At 41.2% G+C, this 22,530-nt stretch overlaps 1 protein-coding gene across 2 annotated transcripts; it reads left to right on the top strand.

Annotated features, from left to right (window-relative positions):
* The first annotated feature begins 1,242 nt into the window (after positions 1 to 1,242).
* Positions 1,243 to 22,174, top strand: ENTPD3 (ectonucleoside triphosphate diphosphohydrolase 3). 2 transcript variants are annotated; one of them, XM_053962381.1, is made up of 11 exons: positions 1,243 to 1,338; positions 4,393 to 4,513; positions 9,296 to 9,413; positions 12,456 to 12,606; positions 13,383 to 13,542; positions 15,579 to 15,809; positions 16,275 to 16,547; positions 16,643 to 16,753; positions 17,255 to 17,392; positions 19,591 to 19,973; positions 21,927 to 22,011. In XM_053962381.1, the coding sequence occupies exons 2-10, from the start codon at positions 4,394 to 4,396 to the stop codon at positions 19,822 to 19,824; spliced, it is 1,536 nt and encodes a 511-aa protein (XP_053818356.1). In that variant the 5' UTR covers positions 1,243 to 1,338; position 4,393; the 3' UTR covers positions 19,825 to 19,973; positions 21,927 to 22,011. The 2 variants fall into 2 exon arrangements, with proteins under 2 accessions (XP_053818356.1, XP_053818351.1); XM_053962376.1 differs by lacking the exon at positions 19,591 to 19,973 and having other exon boundaries at positions 21,927 to 22,174.
* The last annotated feature ends 356 nt before the right edge of the window (positions 22,175 to 22,530 follow it).

The raw sequence follows: 22,530 nt of genomic DNA, 5'->3' as shown, positions 1-22,530 counted from the left end.
AGGATGATCCTTGGCTGTATTGGTCACACAGGTTGGACAGGGCAGGATCTGTGATGCTGCTTCTGGGAATGTGCTAGGTCCACTGACCAGCCTAGGTTTGGCAAGAACTCCAGTAAAACTACAAAATAAGTGGTGCCTGTACGCTAAAACCTGGATGGAAAGGTAGCCCTAAGAGTGGAGAGATTGCTGATTTCTGGGTCTGAGAAATGCCTTCCTGAGAAAGCATCTGTTCCTTTTAGAAGAAGCAGGGATTCTTTCACCCACCTCTAGACAACCCCCTTTCTGCCCTCGCTTTGGGAGGGAACTGAGGAATGTGATTTAGGGGCGACTACCAACACCCTGCCGCACCAGCTGCCGTCAAATCCCGAGCGGCGTTTCCGGGAAGCGGGGAGCCGCCGGAGGAGGGGAAGGGAGGGAGGCACGGCCGTGCCACGAGGGTTCTGCGGCGGAATCTCGGTGCCCTCCCAGCCCCGCTGCCCGGTGCATCCCCCTCCGGGCCCAGCCCCGCCGCATCTCCCGCTGCGGGGGCGCCCCGGCTGCGTCCACTCTCCGCAGAGCTCCTCCCTCCACTTCAGTCAGCCATCCGGATTTTTTTTTTTTTTTTTTTTTTTTAATTTACTTTTTACCTGTAAGTTGCTTTTTCGTTTGTTTGTTTTCCATCTATTTGGAAATACAGGAGCACAGGGCGGGCACCAGCGCGGTGCCTCTCCACAAATCCCTCCGGGAGAGAGGCGCTCGTAGCCGCTCCGCGGGTGCAGGCGGCTCCCGGCACTCCGCGGCCCGGGAGCGGGCGGGCAGGGCCGGCTTGCAGAGGTGGTGTGTGGTGTGGGGCCGGGATCCCCGGACCGGGGCCGGGCTGAGGTGAGGGGAAGGGCGGCTGCCGCCCCGGCGACGCGGCGGGGGTGTCGCTCTGTCTCTCCCACGGTATTTTGGAGGGATGGTTTGGTGTTTTCTCGCAAATCACACTCATCGTGTGAAGCTTTCTCATCCGGGACGGCAGTGAGATGAGGAAAAGCTTCACCCGCAATTTTGTGTCCATGTGCTTGTTTTTACTTAATTTCTCCTCCGAAGGGAGGCGTGTGAAACCTCCTCGCAGGTTTTCACCATAGGGTTTAAAGTGCTGTGGTTGTTGGTGTTTTAGTGCTATGGGATCTGTTTTGTGGGGGGTTTTTTGTTTGTTTGGGGTTTTTTGGGGGGGTTGATTTTGCTTTTTTTTTTCCCCACAGCACTTAAAGCATTCACCTGTCGACCTCGTCTGAAATAAATGGTAACGTGTTTGCATCTCTCAGGTTACAGCGTAAAGAAAGGTGCATGCTTACCCACCCTATGAACAAACAGGTCAGTACCTAAAAGAAGTGGGTTTGGTGTTTCAAGTTACTTGGAAAACGGAATTTCAGCACAGTGATTTTTACTGATGTGCATTTAACTCAGTTAAAATGTTGGCATAAAGAAGTAGAGTGTGTTTTCCTTTGCAGGCAGGAATTCTTTTTGCTTGCAGGTAAGGTGAAGAAAGTGATCCTTCTGCTGTGCTCACGTGTGGCCCAGCGTAATTAACTGGGTGTGGAAAATATGTATTTATGCTGTTTCTTGCTTCAGGATGATGATGTTTTAATAATGGAAGGCAATGGGTTTTGATACTCAGTTAACACCTTTTATTTGTCTTTTTGCCAACAAGTGCACAATGATAGCAAGAGTTCTTCACCTTACAACTCTGTTTAAACTGTGGAGTGAGTGAACTGCTCTCTGGTATCTCTACAGATTTCACTGAATGGGCAGATGTGACTGTATTGCCTAGTGTGTGACACTTAGATCTGAGTATAGCCACAGGTAAACACAGCCTCGTGCTTCTGATCCAGTTATGTGGCAAGGCAGCAAAGGCGTCAGCTGTGTGATGACTTCAAGGGGTCACGGAGTGTAAGGTGCCCTTTTGATACAGAGGCTGTTGTGTAAATCAGGATTTGCAGATTATTTCTGATGAAATTGTCCTGATTGCCGATGGGACAAGATTGTATGAGGAATATCTCAAGTGATCTGCCCTTACCTTACATGCTCCCTCTCAAAAAAGATTTTTGAAAAGAGAAAAATCACCTTTGATGAAGAGAAATCCCAGTACCAGGGAAGCACATGGGAAATTCAACAAACCAAGATTTCCATTTTCCAGAAATGGGAGCAGAAAATATTTAATCATTCAAAACTTAAGTGTTAAGAGTCTAATAGTCATTATTGCTTTGTTTTTTAGTAATGCTTTGGTTTTTCAAAGAGTCGTTTGCCCTGCACATTTTTTCTTTGATGATGACTTTTTTTCCCAGCACTGAACCATCAGTGCTTTGATCCAGGAGTGACTGGTATATACTAGGTTGTGAGCAGATAGTTCTCTTTCAGTCACTTTATAATATTATATAGATATATCCATGTACAACTGAAAGCTAATGACATTTTGTCCCCCTAAAGTATTTTATCCAGATGGTTATTGATAAATGTGTAGTTAAGAATCCGCTCTCTCCTTTCAAAAAGGAATTGATCTGTATAAATACTTCTAATTAGTATGTCCTGACATGAAAATACTTCTTATTAGTATGTCCTGCAGGTTACAGTATAGGTATTAACATACTTTGTAATAGTAAAATAAAGATTTCATTTTATCATTTGTGCACTGTGTACATGATGTTTCAATGCCTCAGGATACTGAAGCAACGAAGAGAAGTAAATAGATCACCAATGTAGCTGGTAATTTTCTCTTTAAACTGACTGATAATTAAGATGATAAAGCTATTACCAAGCTAAGAAAACGTATTGGAAGAGTAGATAGGCAGTAAACAAAGAGCCCACATGGATTTAGAAAAGGGAGTTAATGAATGTAAAAAATAATGTTTTGGAAGTAAGATGTGTCCAAAGAGTTTCCAAAAGTCAATTTGAAATAGTTTTCACGACAGAAATAGCAAGACAAAGAAGGAAAGCAGTAGCCATAGGCAAAGCTCAGTGTGAAGCTAATCCCAGAACAAAACAAATTTCGTTCTTCCCCTTTGAATGTGAACACAGATGTTGGACCATGGGTACCCAGACTGCAGAGCCCATGGGGTTTAGAAAAGGGAAGCTGTATGAGAAGCATTCATTCTGCTTTCTCCTTTAGCCCTTGGGCTCTGACTGGAGCTAAGGACAAGACCATGTGTTGCAGGTACAATGGGGCTGACCTAGAGTGCTCTGGCCATGGACTGGAGACCACCTTTAAGCTCCTGTCCTCAGCACAGGTTGGCACTGGTGATTGCTGAAATAGAAGGGCAGTCCTGAGCAGCCACTGGTATGTTCAGCAATCAGTATGGAAGAATTAGGAGATGTGACTCAGGATAGATCACGCCAGGCTATGTTGATTTTTCTGTGCCAAAACCAATGATTTCTGGAATAACAAAAGCAGGCAAGTTCTCCTTGTTGTGTTCCTCTGACACTTCTAAGCTTGCCATATCCCTAAAGTTGCCTCTTTCCTCCTCAACCCGTGGGGAGCATAAGGATTTTGATATGTGGATTGTCAGTGTTCTGAGGTACTGAACGATCTCTTGGGGTTAAGAGATGTCTGGTCAGGGAAATGGAAAAGGATGAATGGAAGTTCCGGGAAACCTAAACCACATTTGAATTCTAGAAAACTTTTCTAGAGGATATGAACGTATAAATAGCCTAATTGTTAGTATGCATGTTTCATGCCACCTTTGGGTTTGTCCAACATACCTGTGGACAAATTACTTAGATTTAGTAACTTTTCATTGCAAAATGTCTGAGTTAAAGTGTATCTTTTATATTGTATGAGCAGCGCAGAGTGATAGTAATAGGAATACGCACACACACACACACACATTTCATCAGCTGTTAGTAGATGCCTATGTTAATGTTCTTAAAACCTCCTTTTTAATTTATTTTTAATTTTTTTCTTGTTGAAGAAGCCTGCATCTCTTGTAAACACCAACCTTGCACCTCTGGCAGAAACATCCAGCTGCACTCAGTGGAGCAGCCCTGCTCAGGTGTGTGCCTGGCCATGGTTGTGTCTGTGTTGCAGGAGCCCAGGGGAGGGCTGAGTGAGCAGCAGCCCCGGCCTGCTGCCCACAGCCCGCCTTTCCTCAGGCGTGTGAGGTGGGGAGCAGGCACCTACACGTAGGCACCACGTGGAATACGGGCAGGCTGAGGGTGAAATCTGGCATCGTTCGCATGACAATACAGACACGGCCCTTCCACACAATAAATAGTTAGTGGTTGCAAAACACCAGGCAGTTCTTGAGGAGGAGATGGAATTTCCAGTAGGTGATCCAGTTGATGAAGTTAGATTTTATGAGTTTCAAGTGATTCAGGGCTTCAGGCTTTAAGACAGAATCACCAAATCCTTTCAAATTCCCTTTGTCGTTTCAGGATGCCCACGAGAACCCTGAGTGTTGTTGCCCAAGTGTTCCTTCTTCTAAGCATAGTCCTTGTTATTGCTATTGCAGTGATTCAGATAAATCAGCAACAGATCCTCTCCCCAGGGCTTAAGGTAAGTCTTAGGCAACCTCAGGAAGGAGAACAATGTTTTCAACTGATATTTAATAATATGCCTTTTAAAACTCATTTTAATGGAGTGATTCAAATGAGCTTACAGCCATAAATTAATGTTTAATCATATCATCATGGGAAAACTGAAGCTGAGAGAAAAAGAGAATTGGTCATGGGTCCAGCAAAGCAGGAAAAGTATTTATTTCTTGATTCCCTCTTTGTGGTGGCTATCACAAAATGTCTTATTTTTTTTTATTTTTTTTTAATTTTGCCAGAGATTGGAAGTGATTTTAAAATAATGTTGAAGTGGGAAATACCCAGAGTTTAAATTCTGCCCCAAAGCATAGCTGGGAAGTTTATGCTGACATCTTTGCAAATTGTTCCTGTGTCTCAAAAGCATTTGGGCTCTATGTATGTACTTGATCCTTTACCACGTGTTGGGACTTGCTGGATATTAACAGAATCACACTAACTTCTTTAAGGGGGGCAGACCAAACTGCAAAAGACAAACTGAAGTACTCTGAAGATCAGGCTTTGCCTTCGGCTGTGGAACATGTTTGCAGGTTCTTCAATGCGAGATGTACACAACTGAGTAAAAGCTGTAGAAAATACCCTTCTAAGAAGCCTAGCATGTAGAGTTCTGCTTTTTTTTCCCATGATCCTCTTGTTAGGTTTTTCTTTGAAGTCCCTTCTACCTTTCTATCTGCAGGTGTATTTAACTGGATAGTTCACACACTGATAATGATAGGCTAATGCCTCCTTGCACTTCATGGGATTATAAACACCTTTGGCTCAGTCTGAATCATTTGGTGGTGTGAGAGTCAGACAATGGGATAAAACCATAATTCTGATACCCGTTTTATGTGTTTGTGTGGTGTGGCAGGGGGTGTGTGTTGGGGCCACAGTGCCTCAAGTATGTGCTCTGTTGAGCCCCAAATGGCTGCTTGCAACAGCCTCACATCCCACCAATTTTCATGCAAAGCAGGACTGGATTGACATGTGTCCCAGCTGAAGCCAGGACAAGGCTGAAGCCACTAGCTAAAAGACAGCCTACACACCTTTTGTGTTTGTCATTAATTCAGTTTCACAACCAGAATGATAAAACTGTTTACCTTACTTTTTGAGGAAGCATTTGAACCATCTGGATTATCTGGAGCTACTTTAAGTGGGGAGGTTAGCTTACTGAATCACAGCAGCTTCACGTCAGCTTCTGTAGGAAGGCTGCTGTTTCCTCTACTGGGTGTGCCTTGGCTTTGGATTTGAGTTTGGGCTGTAAGCCTGCTAATGCAGGTGATATGGAGGACCCTGAGTTTGATTCCTGAGACACTGAGCTGTCCTCAGTGAGTAATTTACATTTACAAGAAATTCACAGGTAGAAGGAGGACCTTGATAAGCCAGAGAAGCCATCCAGTAGCTAGCTGATATGATGGAGCCTAGAAATGACAGTGTCCTGAACTTAATGGTTGAGTAAAATTAATTACGGCAACAACATGATGAAAGCAGATTTTTTTTTTTTTTTGTAAATGGCCTTGTTCTTCTGTTACTACTCTTTGTGTTACCTGTGGCATATGTGGCATAAAAGCTCTTTCCCAAGATGTATGTTGAGAGCATCCACTGTGGCACAAGAGATAAATTATATGCTATGCCACTGGTGTTTTAAACTGTTATTGCAAAATTTAATGTTTTGGATTCTTGATGGCTGGATTATCTGAAGACTGAGCCAGTGATTAGTGAAGGAAGGGCCTGCCCATTGCATGAGATTGGGGCACTGAAAGAACTCGTGACTCACTGATACTCACCATGAAGTGAGAAGTGTGATGAAGAAAACATAAACATCCTCAGCTGAGAAGTCTGCAATTGCAAACAATGATAGCACTGAATGAGATAAGCCTTTATAGCAGTCAAAAAAAAACCCACCCAAACTGTCTGTCTATTGCTGTTTTGTGAGCCCTAGAGAAAAAAACCCACTTCATTATTGTATTTCTTTAATTTGCCCCTTGAAGTGCTACAATTTTCAATACATACATTTTTCATGTTTCTTTTGGCTCTTAAGAAGTGTTTTGCATTGTTTGTGGCTGTTGTACTTGATTGAAAATTGTTCAAACCTATGTAGCTGAATTGAAGCATGCATCTAGCATGGTCCACTCTTGTGACCTCCATCTTCCCTGTAACTGGCTTAACTTGTTAGCTTCTCTTGGCAGTTTCCAAAGTGATTGGAAGGTAGGTGATCCATCATTAACTGTGCCTGCTTTAAGGGTTTGTGCATCTCTACATCCTCCTATTGGAATGATACTCAGGCTGAAAAGGTGATTGATCCTGGGGCTTGTGCTTGCTTATCTGTTGGGATTAATTCTCCTCAGGATGTACCTACAAAGCCATATTTCCATAATAAACATTTTCCTTCAAGTAACTTTGTTTCCCCCTTTCTTCTTTCTTTTTTCTTCTGGACTAGAAAACAGAACTCTGAAGCTTTTCTGGGTTAATGCTGTCTCCCTGTCTTGTCCAACTAATCTAGTCCATAGATTTGATGGTGCAGTACTTGGATATTAGGGAATCACCAGGCCTTTGAGATGATGGAAATACCCAGTGAGACCGTTGAGGGAGGAAGGAAAGGAGGGAGAAAAAGTAGTTCTATTTAATAGCTGCTAGCCTGGGATAAGGGTTTGCCAATGCTCTCACAGTGCATTTCAAAGCAGGAAGGCATTGCTTGCCCTTAAAGAGCAGCCAAAGGTGATCCAACGTGCAACTTGGACAGAAATCTAACATCCCTAGAAAATTTTAATCCAGCCAGTTTGTCTTCGGCAGCCTGCTAAGACAAGGCTTGCAGAATTCTCTCACCTTCTTAAGATTCAGCATCCTGTGTGATTTCTGTTTTTTTAATTAAAGATTAATCTTGGTCCTAACATGTGGCACAGTTGTCACTGATCACCACTTTTTGAGGCTGCATGGGCCAGTTTGCACACAGTGAACTCACACAAGTTCTGAGGAACTTTACAAGTCACCTTGAAATGGGCCGAAGAAACCTTTTAAAAAATGAGCATCTCTTTTAAGGAAGAAAGAGGCTGTATAGGAAACATAGAGGAGGAGGAGGGGAGAAAGAAAATGTAAAAAATTTTCAATCACACGTTGATTCAGATAAGTGTACTCGCTGTAAGTATCCACTACTCTTTGGGAAGGAAATCTCTTGCTTCTAGAAGGAGGCTGGGAAATACAGGGGAAGGAGGAAGTGGCTCAAAAAGCCCACAGTTAACTGAGGTCAAAATACTTCCATTATCTTCCAGCTCTCCTTGGGCATAGTTAGCTCTAAAAGTAGCCAAGTTAAAAACTTATGTTTGGCACTTTAAGCTGAGACTAGATTTAATTAGTAGTCTTTAAGCAGATTGACCATTACTGTATTATGTACCTCCAGGGTGCCCATCTTCCAAGGAGAGGAAATAGACTCAAATTATCTTTGCCAAAGTAGTTACTGAAACAGAACCTGATGATGTAGTTTGATAGTATCTCTGTAGTTTGATAGTATCTGTGGAGGCTTTAATCTTTTAGTGTATCAGGGTAAATATTGTCTGTTTAACTATAAATGAAATTTTCATTATCTAACAATCCTCTGTAAAACAGACTAGACTGGTATTGCTGGTAATTTTTGGGGGCCAGGAGTTTTTAGGATTACAGTAGAAGCTGGGAATAATCAGGTGTGGAAGCTGAATGGTTTGCCACCTGAAGCAGTGATCCTTCCCAGTTGGACTTTTTGGTCCCCCAGGGAGGCAGTGGGATGAAATTTATCAGCCTGTTACAGGGGCTCTTACTGCTTTGCAGACAGATGGAGGCTCTCATTTTTCAGTACTGTCAGGCTCCTCGGCATCTGTCTGTTTCAAAAGAAAAAAGCAGACAGAAAAATGAACCCTATACTGTGTGACTCCTACCAATTAAGTGACTTTGGAAGAACTAGACATACTTGCAGGGATCATTAAGAGGATACCAAAATAGCATTTGGTTCCCTTTATGAGATTGCCTTCCCAGTTACTACAGTTTTCTCCTGCCATAAAATATGGGAAAGGGGGAAAGACTGGTCTGGTGAGCAGTGGGGTGGGATGGAGAAACCTATGCTTTAATCCCAGAGTCCAAGGGACCTGAGGCAAGTAATTTAAATCTCTCTTATTTATTTTATAAATAATCATGGGGTAACATTGATTCTCTTTCTCTCTGTGTTGTCTCATACTCTGGCACAGCCTGTTCTCAGAGGCAAACTCTGAGGTGGAGTAAACCACTCCAAGAGAGAGGTTTATAGGGCAATTAAGAAAGAACCAGACTTGTTACATCATTCATACTGTCGACTGTTAGGTACTTTACCTCTTTGCTCACAGCTGTATGGATCCCTTGTGCATCCTTGAATCTAAAGCCTGTGCTTAGATATCAAACCCTTCTGTATTCAGGGAATGGACTGGGAAAAAGGAAAATTAACCCGTTCCAAAATCAGGCCTTAACACAGTGTTATCTATTTGTCACTGTGGGTTTTGAACCTGATGCTGGAAGGGGATGAGCATTCTCCATCCCCACCAAATTAATTATTGAAGATATGTAGTATGTTCCTTGGTTTGCAGCCAGATTCATTCTGTGCTTGGATTCATGCCTAAGCGCCTAACACTCAAATTAATCTCTCTTGTAAATAATACACTGTGCATGCATTTTCTAAATGTCTGGTGGTGCAGTGAAGTGCAGCTGCACATGGGCATTTAAGCTGTCATTGTTTGTTTCTTCATCTAATGTATTCTTTCTTAATCCCCAGTATGGAATAGTCGTTGATGCTGGATCCTCTCGGACTACAGTCTATGTCTATGAGTGGCCAGCGGAAAAAGAAAACAACACGGGAGTAGTGAGCCAAACCTTCAAGTGCAATGTGAAAGGTGAGCTCAAAGGAAAGTTCCTTAGCTGTTTTTAGCCTTGCTTGTACTGTTTATTTCCCTTCCCTTCCCTTCCCTTCCCTTCCCTTCCCTTCCCTTCCCTTCCCTTCCCTTCCCTTCCCTTCCCTTCCCTTCCCTTCCCTTCCCTTCCCTTCCCTTCCCTTCCCTTCCCTTCCCTTCCCTTCCCTTCCCTTCCCTTCCCTTCCCTTCCCTTCCCTTCCCTTCCCTTCCCTTCCCTTCCCTTCCCTTCCCTTCCCTTCCCTTCCCTTCCCTTCCCTTCCCTTCCCTTCCCTTCCCTTCCCTTCCCTTCCCTTCCCTTCCCTTCCCTTCCCTTCCCTTCCCTTTTTTGCTTTTCACTGCTGCAGAGGGAAGACTGTCAAGACTATGTCTGTATCTGTCAGCATTAGTTATTTTCTTCCTGATACAGTAAGGTGCTCTAATCATTGCACCAGAGAAAGGAAATTGTAGCAAAATTTGATTTACTCCATGGCAGTGCATGATTGGTGCAGACAGAATTCAATCTGAAGACAGTCAGAATCTGTAAATGTTCAGTCCTTGTGTTTCTTTCAGAATAAAAGCATTATATATATATTTTAAAATAGCTTGGAATAAAAAGAGTTTTGGAATAAAAAGAGTTTTAGAATAATGGCAATCTAGCTCTTGTTAGGTGCTAGTTGTTAATTAAGCTTCTCCACACTACAGAACTAGTAGTAAATTGAGTAATATTGAGTAAAATAGCTAAATTGGCAGGACTATTTCTGACAGGATGTCATTGTTTTATCAAATATGTAGGTGTGGCCTCTGTCTCAGGAAAACCTGTGTCTGTGCACAGCTAGAAGATGTCCCACAGGTACCACTGGCTACCTGCCCTGTCTTTTGTCTGAGGTTTTGAATTGATATCTCACAGACAGACAGACTAGGCTGACTTCTGATCACACTTCAGTATGGTTAGGTGTTTGTGGATTCCTTCATAGAAACTCTTAGTCAAATTCAGTGACATCTGACTCAGCTTTCAAAGTTAGGGAAATGCCACGCATTTTGTGAAGACAGATGGCCAGGCAGGGGAAGGAAATCAGGTTTTTTGTTCACTGATAATAACTGTAGTGTTCAAAGAGAGTATTTTCCTTCTCTCTCAGTCATGATCTTGCAAAGTCTGCATCCCTCTTTGTGTCTGGAAATAGATGCTGGAGATGTAGCCACAGAGGCCCATGAGTAGCAGGCAGTAGAAGGCAATGGTTTCTTAACAGCACCAGCATTTCTATCTTTAATGTTAAATGTTTGTGTGAACATTCTCAGCAATTCTAGAACAAGGAAAGGAAAGCAAGTGTAACATGAACAGAAGTAATGCACTGTCATGTCTCTAATGATGAAATGTCCTTACAAACTGCTGGAATGGTGGCCAGCCTGCTCAGGGGAGGGGTACGCTCTGAGTCGTGTCTTGACTCATTAGGAATGTTTGCCTGTAGGAATTCTGGTTTGGGAAAAATGCACAGAGAAACTGCATTATTCTTCTCAAAAAAAAAAAAAAACCAAACAAAAAAAACCCACCACAAACAAAAAAAAAACCAAAATAAAAGAGCAGTGCCTTGTGAATTTTTTTGAATTGGTTTAGATTTTGTTTTACCTCCGGGGAATACAAATAAATTGCAAAACAGAGGAGTCCAAATTGCTGTGAACTCTCCAGGTTCATGTCCTTAGCCATGATCAGCCAAGTACTCCCAATCCCTGAGCATACAAAATCACCAGGGTTCAGTCTTCTAGTCTTGGATAACTCTGCACTGGAGGAGACAGAGGGCTGGTTCCTGGGAGATGTCCCCAGCTAAGCTGTGGGTGATGGTGGTGAGCACATCTGTCAGTGTTTCTTTAGTGACCCTCTAACCATAGTCTTAAGCACTTAAACTGGGGGATAGCTCTGGGCATAATAAAAGACAGATTTTCACATACCTTCTGAACTAGAAGTTCAAGTGATCAACTACTCTGTGATTTTTCTGGTGGTTTTATGACTTCATCTCTGCCTTTATTAAGTACCTCTGCCCTTGTGTATAGGAACCAGTCCCAAATCAAAATCCTTACTTTATAGTGCAGTTAATCTGTCCTGGTAAGGCTCTAAGCATTGGCAAAGCAGGCAGTTGTCCAGAAGAAAATGGTCATTGTCTTGTGACCTGCTCTGTCTGAACACTGGAAGATGGGAAGTTGCAGCCACCAAAGCAACGTGAGGCAATGGCAGCTGCTGAGGATGTTCCTGCTCTGTTTTCCTCTGGTAGCAGCTTTCCTTCCAGTTTCAGGCCTGTTTGTGCTAGACTTAAGACTTTCAGAAAGTCTTACTTCAAAACCAGGGCTGTGAACATCTAATGATGACATGGTAATGTTTATGTTTAAATTCACACAGTCAAAAAAGGAGTTCTGGAGTGTGGAATCTGTAAAGGCTTACATATTTTTTCTTCTGTTTCTATCAATGCAATGTGACTGAACATAAATGGTTTCTCATTTCAACCAAGAAACTAAATCAAGAATTAAGAAAGGTGGCTAAGAGCCACCTTTTGCTTAGCTTGGGACCAGGTTGTGCAATAAATGGCTGTTACAGAGGCAGATGGAGTTCTTGCAGTTTTTCTCCATGCAATTTCCTCAGCTAGGGAATTTTAGTAAGGAATGTTTTATTTACACTCAAGTTGAGCCTGAACAAGTCAAGTTCCTGATGGTCTTTGGAGTGTTCATTGTTCAAATAGCTATGCTTTATGCAGCATGGTGTAACTCTCATTCCTGCTCTTTGAAGGCTTTGGAAATCTGGAAAGCTGTTTACTAGTTCATGCACCAGAGCAGACTTGTACCTCTATGAATTCAAGAGCCATTTCTGTGCGTCTTGAAATGCACAGAGACCACATTGTTTATTCCATAAGCACTCCTAGTTTTCAGCCATCCTACCCTTGTTTGCAGTTACGGTGGGGGAGTAAGGGGGAAATGTCTTTCTCCTAACACCTGTTTATTTATTGGGCTAATTTGTAGTTGGCAAAGCAGAATGAAATCTATCTCCTTGTTCTCTTTTAGGCCCTGGTATATCCAGCTATAAGAGTAACCCTGGAGCTCTTGCCAAGCCTCTTGATGACTGTCTGAATAAAGTGAAGGAGAGAATACCAGTTCATCTGCATAAAAACACTTCTGTTTATCTGGGGGCTACAGCTGGCATGAGACTGCTGAGGTATGGCAGAAACTTGAACTACTCTGTATGCATACTAGCAGAGCAATCTGTGAAAACAGAACATGAAAAATGTACTGGATGCATTTTTACCCACTGGAAATTGGCCATCTCAAAAGGACATGGAGCCCAGCCAATTTCATTTAATAAACCTTTTTGAGAGGGAAAGCATGTCTGCATAAAACCCCTCTGTTATGCTGTATTGCAAAGAAACTTGCTTTATTTTGGAGTTTAATTTTCTCATCTGTTATAAAATGCAATGTTATGTAAACAGATAATGTTTGTGCATGTCCATGGGCAGCAAAGGCAGATTGAAGCTAGACACTGCATTCTGAGTGTGGATGTGATCTGATGTGATGCAGCTTTTGGGGTCTGTCTGTGGCTCTAGCCCTGGCACAAACTGGCTTTATTATATTTGTTCTGTGGCTAAACAGAGCTGGAAGAGAGATTCCAGGACTGTTTTAACCAGAAGGTGTCATATAAACACTCAGTTCATTAAGAATAAAAGTGTGTATATATAAGGAGAAAAAAAAAAAAAAAAAAACAAAAAACCACCCATGAACTTGCATGATAAAGAGTGAAGTTGGTACACACTGAGGGAGTTACTTGCTGAAAAAATGCTGGATACTGGTTCCCTCTCATAAGCTTCCCCTTTAGGGAAATAATGTCTATTTCATTTAGGTGATTGTAGGAGTTTTCTTGAATTGCTAGTCAGTGAACAATAAACATGAAATTGCCTTTCCAGATGCTCAGTGTCTCATGTTTTGTGAATTGCTTAGGTTGCAAAATGAATCGGCAGCCAATGAAGTCCTTGCAAGCATTCAAAGCTACTTCAGAGCACAACCTTTTGAATTTAGGGGTGCGCAGATCATAACTGGGCCAGAGGAAGGGGTGTATGGATGGATAACAGCCAACTATTTAATGGGCAATTTCTTAGAGGTGTGTGGAAAAAACTGCATGATTTTCTTTTCACTGTTGCTCTCTTATATATGAGAAGTTTGAGAGGACATGCCTGTTAAAGTGTTATCGTTGCAACTTGTTTCCCCCTGAAGTCTCTAACAGGGTCTTTTTGTAGCAGTAATAGGGCAAACATAAATCAAAGAATATGTTGTTATGGGAATGGGATATGGCAAAGGTAAAATTGTTGATCCACAGAAAAAGAGCTCTTCTCTAAATGGCATTGGGTGTCTTACCTAAAACCAAAAGGTTAGATTGCTCTTAAATGCATTGGTATGTTTAGTGTGACAGGTGTTGATTGTTTTGACAGTGATGCCAACTAAAGCTCTTTTCTTCTGCTTGTTTGCTGAGCCTGCTGCCCTGCTGGTGAAGGAGCTGCCTGGCTTAGGGGTCTCCAAATTGTTTGGCAGTGTTGGCTCACTTGTCTTAAGCAGACAAGACTGTTTGAAGCACTGAAGGTGGTCAAATATGCCTCAGCTGAGCCAGAAATCATTCATACACAGCTCCTTTCAAGACTGCTGAAAAGCTGCAGGCTATGAGCAGTGGATGACACCAACTGTCCTGTGCAGACCAAGTGATACCAATATAAACACACTCATGCTGTTCCCAAACTTGGAATAGGGCCAGGCAGGAGCCTCAGAGCAGAGAGGGAGTCAGATGTGTTGGAAGATCCCTTTTTAGGTACAGGTATTCGGTGTGATTTCATTCAGAGTAAAAGATGTACCAAGACAATCTGCAATGACTCATCTGCATTCACGGCAGGACTGTGCTGCCCTCAGCATCGACAGCACTTCTGCCAGATTGCCTTACCAGAAATGAAATTAATTTCAACCAGTACTGCTGAGTATTGCTAGCTGTCCTGACTGAATGGTTCCTATCAGATCATGGCCATTAAATAGGAAGGAATTACTTGTTGGTGCTGTGAGTGATAGCTCATGGTTGAATGTGTTGGTGACTTGCAATGTTAAGAAAACAAGTATTGAAATCACCCATTCTGTAGGAGTTTTTCTCATTGTATGCATTTCATGCAACAAAAATGGCATCATGTTCTTCAAGGTGGTGTTGGTCTTCTACCACATAAATTTTAATAATCCAAAAATCAAATTCCATTTGGCAAATTCATAAAAATGGACTGCAAGATGCTGTGAAACCGGCTTAGTCTAGAGAGTTCTGTGAAGGAATATGTGTGTAATATCACTAGTAGAAGAGAGAAATTCTGACCTTTCTTGTGACAGCGGGCTCACAGTCAAATTCTATGAGGGATTGTTTATGGGAGTTTTTCACTGTAGAATTTTATTGTGAGCGTATTTGCTAGCCCATAAACCCCATTGTTTCCCTTCTTGTGTATACATTCATCTCATCATGCTCATTGGGTAAATATTGACACAGATAATCATGGGAAATCTGTATTTGGCACTGTGACTATGTAGATCAAATACAGAATTTGGGGAATATTTTGGGTAAAGGGAAAAATGCCATCTGAATGGATCAGACTGCAGTTTCAGTGGAGGAGATCTGCAGATTAAAGGTCCTTGTTCTTTTGACTTTGATGGAGTCAAAGCCTGACTATTTTGCATTTTTCACACTATTTTCACTCTCTATCTCTGTGATCTCTTAGTATTCCTTTAATATTTCTTCTTTCCTTGAAATAAGTAAATCTTGATACCATTTCCATCCAGATTTGTTCAAGTTCTCCTGGGTATCTGAACTGCAATTCCCTACATTCTAGGATAGACATTGCTCTGGCTAGTCGTATGCTTTGGTCATTGTGCTGTCCTATTGAGTGGAACACTATGCTGCATTCATTCTCCCATCTTTCAAGATCATTTCACTCTTGGAAAGTACATCCCTCTTACATAAAAACATCTGCACATTTTCCCCATAGTTTTTTTTTTTTTTTGAAAGAGTGGAGGACAAAGAAGAGGGGGAAAGTTTCAAGAAGTAAAGAGTAGAAAAGCTTGAGGGGAGAACAAACAGATGACATTTCTAATTTGCCTTGTTTTTAATTTTACATGTAGAGAAACCTTTGGAGGACATGGGTCCATCCTTACAGAAAAGAGACTATGGGTGCACTGGACCTCGGAGGAGCTTCCACTCAAATTTCATTTATCCCCGAGGACCCTGAGGAGCACTTCAACAGTACCTTGCAAGTGAAGTTGTATGGTTACAACTACAATGTCTACACTCACAGCTACCAGTGCTATGGGAGAGATGAAGCTGAGAAAAGGCTTTTAGCATTGCTGCTCCAGGTCTGTTTAAGACCCTTTGCTACGTTGCCCTTGCAAGTGTTCAGTAATTGTCTGAACAGGGTCTTTAGGCTTGTATTATCTTCCCTTTGCTGGAGTCTGGAGATCCCAGTAAAAGCTCAGTTGTGCTTTGTTGTGGCCAAACACTCTTAGGTTTCATACAAAGAACTTTGTATTTGTTAAAAATTAGTGAGTGTATTTGTTAAAAATTAGTGAGAGCCATTTGACAAAAAGGCCTTGTAAATATTTTGCTGATCTTGCCAATGACTTCTGGAGAAAGGAGTTCCTATGAATTATAGTGATCAGCAGTGTTGTGCTGACCAGTCATGTCAATGAACAGAAAAATATATGTATCTGCAGTTTAAAAAGATTCCTGTAGTTCATGCCAAATTAGGTCTTTCTTGCTTTTGACTAGTATTTATTGTTTGGGTTTTCTTGTTTGTTTTTGTTTGATTCTTTTCCCCCCAGAAATCAAACGCCAGTGCCAATGTGGATAATCCCTGTTACCCTCAAAACTATAATACAGCATTAACAATGAAGGACTTCTTTGGCAGCCTTTGTACACAGTCTCTGAGACCAGCAAATTACTATCCAAACCAGCTTGTAAAATTCCATGGAACAGGAGACCCAGGTCTGTGCCAGGAGATGGTTTCTTTATTGTTTAACTTCACTGCTTGCAGAGACAGAGAGGACTGTCCATTTAATGGAATACATCAGCCAAAAGCTAAAGGGAATTTTGTGGTAGGTTTGCAAACACAGTGTGCTTCTTTCTGAGCTTGCTTGCTCTTGATTTCTGTAGTTCTGAAAGTAAACTGTTATCCACTCCTTTTCTATAGGCTTTCTCTGGATTCTACTATACAACTAATGCTTTGAATTTATCTGGGCACTTTTCACTAGATGACTTCAATTCAAGTATGTGGTTTTTCTGTTCACAGAGCTGGGCACAGGTAAGTGGGTTGGTTGGTTGGTTTTTGGTGTTGTTGGGATTTTTCTTTTCCATTTTAAACCTCTAAAAGAGGGATATAAAAATAATATGAACCAGCTATGTGCTCAGAACCTTTCAAAGGTCTGTATCAACCCAGCATTTGTTTTTCCACTGTGCTTCAAACCATTCTTAACACTTGGAATAGGTTTCAAAATTTCAAGTTCTAACCACACTGTAGAGATGACATGGAAATTTTAGAAATCATAACATCCTCAGTTGTTATGAGGATGTTATGATTTCAATGTGCAGTTCTATGTTTATTTTCATTGTTTACTACAAAAGCTATGTCACTTTTAGAGTCTTTCTGAATCCCTGTATCTAGTTGTCTACACCTTTACTTGGTGTTTCTGAAAAATGTTATTAACTGCTAATTAGAACCCAAATATTCTTTAGTTACAAAACCCAAAGCATTTGCTTTTTCTATAATTAACTTTTTTTTAAAAAAAAACCCTTTTGCTTTCAGCTCCCATTTATGCTGCCTAAATTTGAAGAAATATATGCTAGATCCTACTGTTTCTCAGCCAATTTCATTTATTACTTGCTTGTACATGGTTACAACTTCAATGCAGAAACTTGGCCACAGATACATTTTCAAAAGGAGGTGAGTAATAATAATTTTCTATTACTGTCATTTTAATCCAATGAGCTTGAGGAGGAGACAGCAAAAACGAATGGTTGCAAATAGCCTTGGTAAATGACTGTCAAATGTTTGGCATAAGACAAAGCCACTTTTCAAACCTCAGGAGCAATCTCAGCCTGTTTTTCAGGGGTCTCAGCATTGCTTGGAGATGCTACATAGGTTCTTTTAAAGAGCTTTAAGCCAAGATCAAACACTTGTGTTTTAAACATTTCCACAGTATTTTGCTCCAGGCAGTGATCTGCCTAAAACACCTCACCAGTCAAGGTCAGTTTGAGCTAACCCTGCTGAGCTGGAGAACAGAACTCTGCTTTGCTGTCTCCTGGCAGAGCCTTGGAGGAACTGGCAAAGTGGTTTGGAGTCAGTGAGTGGTGATGAAGCAACAAGGACAATTTTCATCCTCACCCAGCTCATCCGTCTGTGCCATAATCTGTCTCTCTGGAATAAGAATGTATTTTGATGGGGTATTGCCTTGAGAAAGAGAGAGAAGGCTTACAATATCTGTGTCATAGATGCATTTATTTTCCTCTTTGCTACTATACAAAGCCTTACTCTAAAATCCTATCCCAGACTGTCTCCTGATGTCCATATAGTTTGGAAATGCTTCAGCACTTGCATGCAAAGCCAACAAAATAATAGGTTGTAGATCTTCATGGTGTATTCTTAAATCCCCTTAGATGCAGGGGATGCTGGCAAGCTGTGAATGAGAAATCAAAAGCAATGTTTTCTGAACAGTCATATCTATTACTTGTGCACTGAGGAATCAAGTAGCATTTTCTTGCCTTATTTTGACCTCTGGTGGACAATCATTAGTAGCTCTGGAGGAGTGTCCAAAATTGAGCTGTTCCACCAGAAAAACAGCATAGAGTTTACTTTGAGATCTTAATCTCCACTGGGTAGGGGGATGGGGTGTGGATTTGTCTTGATATTTAAATATATATTGCATTGTCCCCAGCAGAGAGAAGCAGCCATGAACAGCAACATTTTCTTGTATTTAGCCAAGACTATAACAATACTGAGGAAAAGAAAACCCCAGAAGGCTTATTTGAAATTAATACCTTTAATTAATTAATTATTTGAAATTAATACCTTTGTTACCTAGATTTTACACTAGAGTAATCATGAAACTCCAAAAGGCAAGACTATATCCTCTTTATTAGATCTGCCCCTACTAAAATAGTAAGATCTAATGTTGGCTGATCAGCTAAGCTACCCTAGAGATAACAGCACAATCTTACTATGACTGGAGGGTGGTTTTTTTTGTCTATGCTAGGAGTATATATTTCCTTTTAATTACTGAACACAACCAATGAAAAGGACCTTGGCCTAATGCTAAGATCTGGGTGAGATCCAGAGCTACATGATTTGCAAAAATTAGAAGTTTTAAACTTCATGATGAGAGGAAGACAGAAGACACTTTACCTTTTGATCATTTCCTTATCAAGTGCCAGGACGATGACTTAATGAAAAGGACAATGGAAAACTGGTAAACTCTGTTGCTTAAACTAGAAGTGGGGAAAGACAGCAGAGCAGGAGAACCATAGAGCAAATACAAACATACTCCCTTGGCTGTTGTTTCATCCATTTTGAAGTAGTTTTTAATTTATGTTTATTTTTTAAATGGAAGAGCCTAGTTTTGGTTCATTTGCAGGCACAAAAACAAACATGGAACAAAAGATGATAAATAGAGTTCTTGCTTTGGGGACTTTATCCTTGCTTCCTCTTTGTCCATGTTGGTGAGACTCCTTGTGGGTTGTTTTTGTTTGCTTGAACTCAAATGACATCCTGGGATTTGGCTAAGGTGAGGGGCTAATTTTAGCAATTGGCATAGTAGTCATGGGTTTTTTTATTTGTTTGTTTAAAATGTGTTTCTTGCACAGAAAATTGCATAACTGTCTGTCTGCATATACACCACACATCTCTGTACCCCTCCAATACCTGTGTCTTGCTTCTTTAGCCCAGTGAACAATTTTATTACCATCCTCTAGAACTACAGAAAAAGGGTAATTTAAAATGGTTCTGTATCTTCTTTGTATATTCCACTAAAGGTTTCTCCTTGCTAATTTAAAGGACAGTTGCCATTAACAGCAGTTGAGCTTTTGGAGTCTATTCTCTTTGCTTGAAAATTCCATGGGAATAGGACTCCTCTGTCTTCATTTCAGGTTGGCAACAGCAGCATAGCGTGGTCACTTGGTTACATGTTAAGCCTCACAAACATGATTCCAGCAGAAGGCAAGCTGATCCAGCTACCTCTGAACCCTTCTCTGTTTGCTGGGCTCCTCGTCTTCCTCACAGCTACGGCACTGCTGTGTCTCCTCTTCCTCGTCTACTTGTGCATTGTGTCACATCACCGGAAGAACATCCCTCATGTTGAACATTTATTCCAGAATGAATGAACTTGTTGGCTGAAGACAAAACAAAAATTTTATAGTGCTGCTAAGCAGGACTTTATTTTGCCCCCCATTTTTCAAAAATAATGACAGCAAAAATGACTTCTGAACCAGAAGCATAAATAGAGAAAAGGCACAAAGGAATCTGTGATATGGTAAACTGAAGTGCTTTTGAAATATTTTGGTAATTGTTTCTGTAAACCTAATTTGTCCAGTGTGCAGCAGAGAAAACGTGGGCATATATGTCACTTTGCTTTATAAGGGATTGCTTGTCTTTTCCTGCCAGATATGTATTATTTTTTTTTTGTTCATTAACGCTGTGCTAACTGGTGAGCTCAAGTAGTGATGGATTTGATCACAGTGGCAGTTGTTTAAGATAAAATTAAACAATCCAGTAGCAGCTGTGGGAGGTGGGAACATGGTAGCTGTCCTTGTGTGCAGTGCTGACACTAAAATCCCTGCAGTAATCTAATTTCTGAAACTGGAACAAGCACTGCATAATGACAAGAACTGAAAGGAAGAGCTGTGATAGAATTGTTTTTATTGCTGTTCCAAGTTGATTGATCCCCATCACAAGGAGGTATAATAAACTGTCAACAGCACTCCGGACTTTTGAGCCTGTCTTAAACAGACCTATAGCTTTTAGTACCATGGAGACCCCAAAATGCCTCTGGTCTGGTAGATAAGATTTGCTTTGGAGGTGGAACAAAATGCTTTCACACTTTAGTAACTGAACCTAAATTTAAATATCTTATAGTTACGCCCAGAAGACACTGGAGTTTTCAATATTGTTTTCCAACTTCCACAGAAATGGTTTTTGTAGCTTCTCATACTGAAACCCTGACCTACCACATATTGTTGGTCTCAGACAGTGGCAGTCTGTAGTGATTTGACATGTATGTATTATTTCAGCTGTCTGGACGGAGTCTCAGATCTGAACATTCCATTAACGTGTTAAGCCCTTCTTTCAAGGCCAAGAGGAACAGGAGGCAGTCTCCAGGCCAGCAAAACATCTTTTCTGTGTGGGTTCAGGAACATATTGCTAGAGCTGCAGTCACGGCTCTAGTGCCTTGGTCAGCCTCTCCACTGTCCTTCAGCAGTGCTGGGATCCACCTGGCAGATGCTTCTGCCAAATGTTCTGACTCCAGAGCTTTCCTGCAAGTGCTGCTGCCTTCACGTAGCAAACAGCTGGCTGCCTTGAAAGCCCAGCCATTCTTCACCAAACCTCACACTCCCTTAAATCATAGGACTCTCTCAGCTTCATCTATTCCCAGGATTGATTAGGGGATGGATAGGAAAACAGTGGCCAGTATTTTTACCCATAAATAATGTTTTTCATTTCAGTCTTTTGTTTCTATGTCACCTTCTTAATTATGTTTGGTTGTGGAGTTGGAGTTTTGTTTTCTTTTGTGTTTCTTTTTTTTCATAGGCTGACAGATGATTTGAAGGGAGCTAAATATCTTTTTAAATGAAAAAAGAAAAAAAGTGATTTTTCAAGCGGATCAATAGGGCTTTGTCCTTTCTCTATTGATATACTTCTAAGTCTTCTCAGTCTTACTGGAATAGCAATAAGGTAAAAGGTATTATAAGATGATGAAGAGCCCTGTGGCATCAAAGTTATATCTGATAAAGTGTAAAATTTACTTCAGAGTGCATGGACATTAAAGAGGCTGGCATGAGATATTTTGTGTGATGGTTTTGTAACTGCAGTTACGGGTGAAAAAAACCTCAGACAGTTGGATGAGAGCATTAAAATGTTTTCTTTAGTTGCCACATTTCTGTGGAAAATTGTATTCTGGAATATTTACTTGCCCAGCAAAACATTTGCTTTGTGAGTGGCAGGGCCATTCAGATGTGGTTTTACACGAATGGAACACACTTGGAAGTTAGTCTCTGTAAAGCTGGCAGCTAAAGAACAAGTAAATTTGTTCAAAAAACATTTGGACTTCCAGATGTACACGGATAGGCCCAGTATCTGTTGAAAGACTCAAATTCTCCCTGTGAATCACCTGTTTTGCTTTTTTAGTAGTTCCCTCTTGTCCTTATGTATACAGTCTCCCTCAGTGTCACCAGGATACCCACCTGCTCTGTCGTACCTCTCCTGGCAGTTTCAGATGGCAAAGCTGAGGGTGTTGAACTTCCAGCCAAGCAGCTTCAGTGACCACAGCCAACTCCTCCCCAGGTGTGAACTGGAACCAGACCAACAGGCCAGATCCCTGTCCTGCTGTCTAGAACTGAAAGGATCTCTGGGAGAGACAGGGAAGTTGACAACACTTGGGAATGTGTACAGACCAGAGGTTATTTATCTTTCTACACTCTTCAGTGCCTGCTTACGAAGATTAATAAAATTGTGAAAAGTTAAGCCAAGTGTACTTTTAATTTTTAGCATGTCTTAGGGGGTAGCACCCCTTCTACCAGTATTTTCATGCTGGTAGAACATCTGTTGTTAATAGAGAGGGAAGAAATGCTGTTCTGGGGGTGGAAATTTGCAAGATGCAAAACTGATCCAGGTTCTGAAGTGGACAGGACTTACTATCTCCTGAATGCTATGTTCTCAGCAAGAAAATCCTGATGGTTAAAAGCAAGCCACTCTTTTTTTTTTTTTTAATATATTACATATATATATATATATATATATATATATATATATATATATATATATATATATATATACATAAAAGCTGATTGATTCACTGATAAGGTCTCCTTTCC

This window comes from Vidua chalybeata, chromosome 1, assembly GCF_026979565.1.
Source record: "Vidua chalybeata isolate OUT-0048 chromosome 1, bVidCha1 merged haplotype, whole genome shotgun sequence".
Lineage (NCBI taxonomy): Eukaryota > Metazoa > Chordata > Aves > Passeriformes > Viduidae > Vidua > Vidua chalybeata.
The sequence above is the reverse complement of the archived record's forward strand: the minus strand, read 5'-3'. Positions and strand labels throughout refer to the sequence as shown.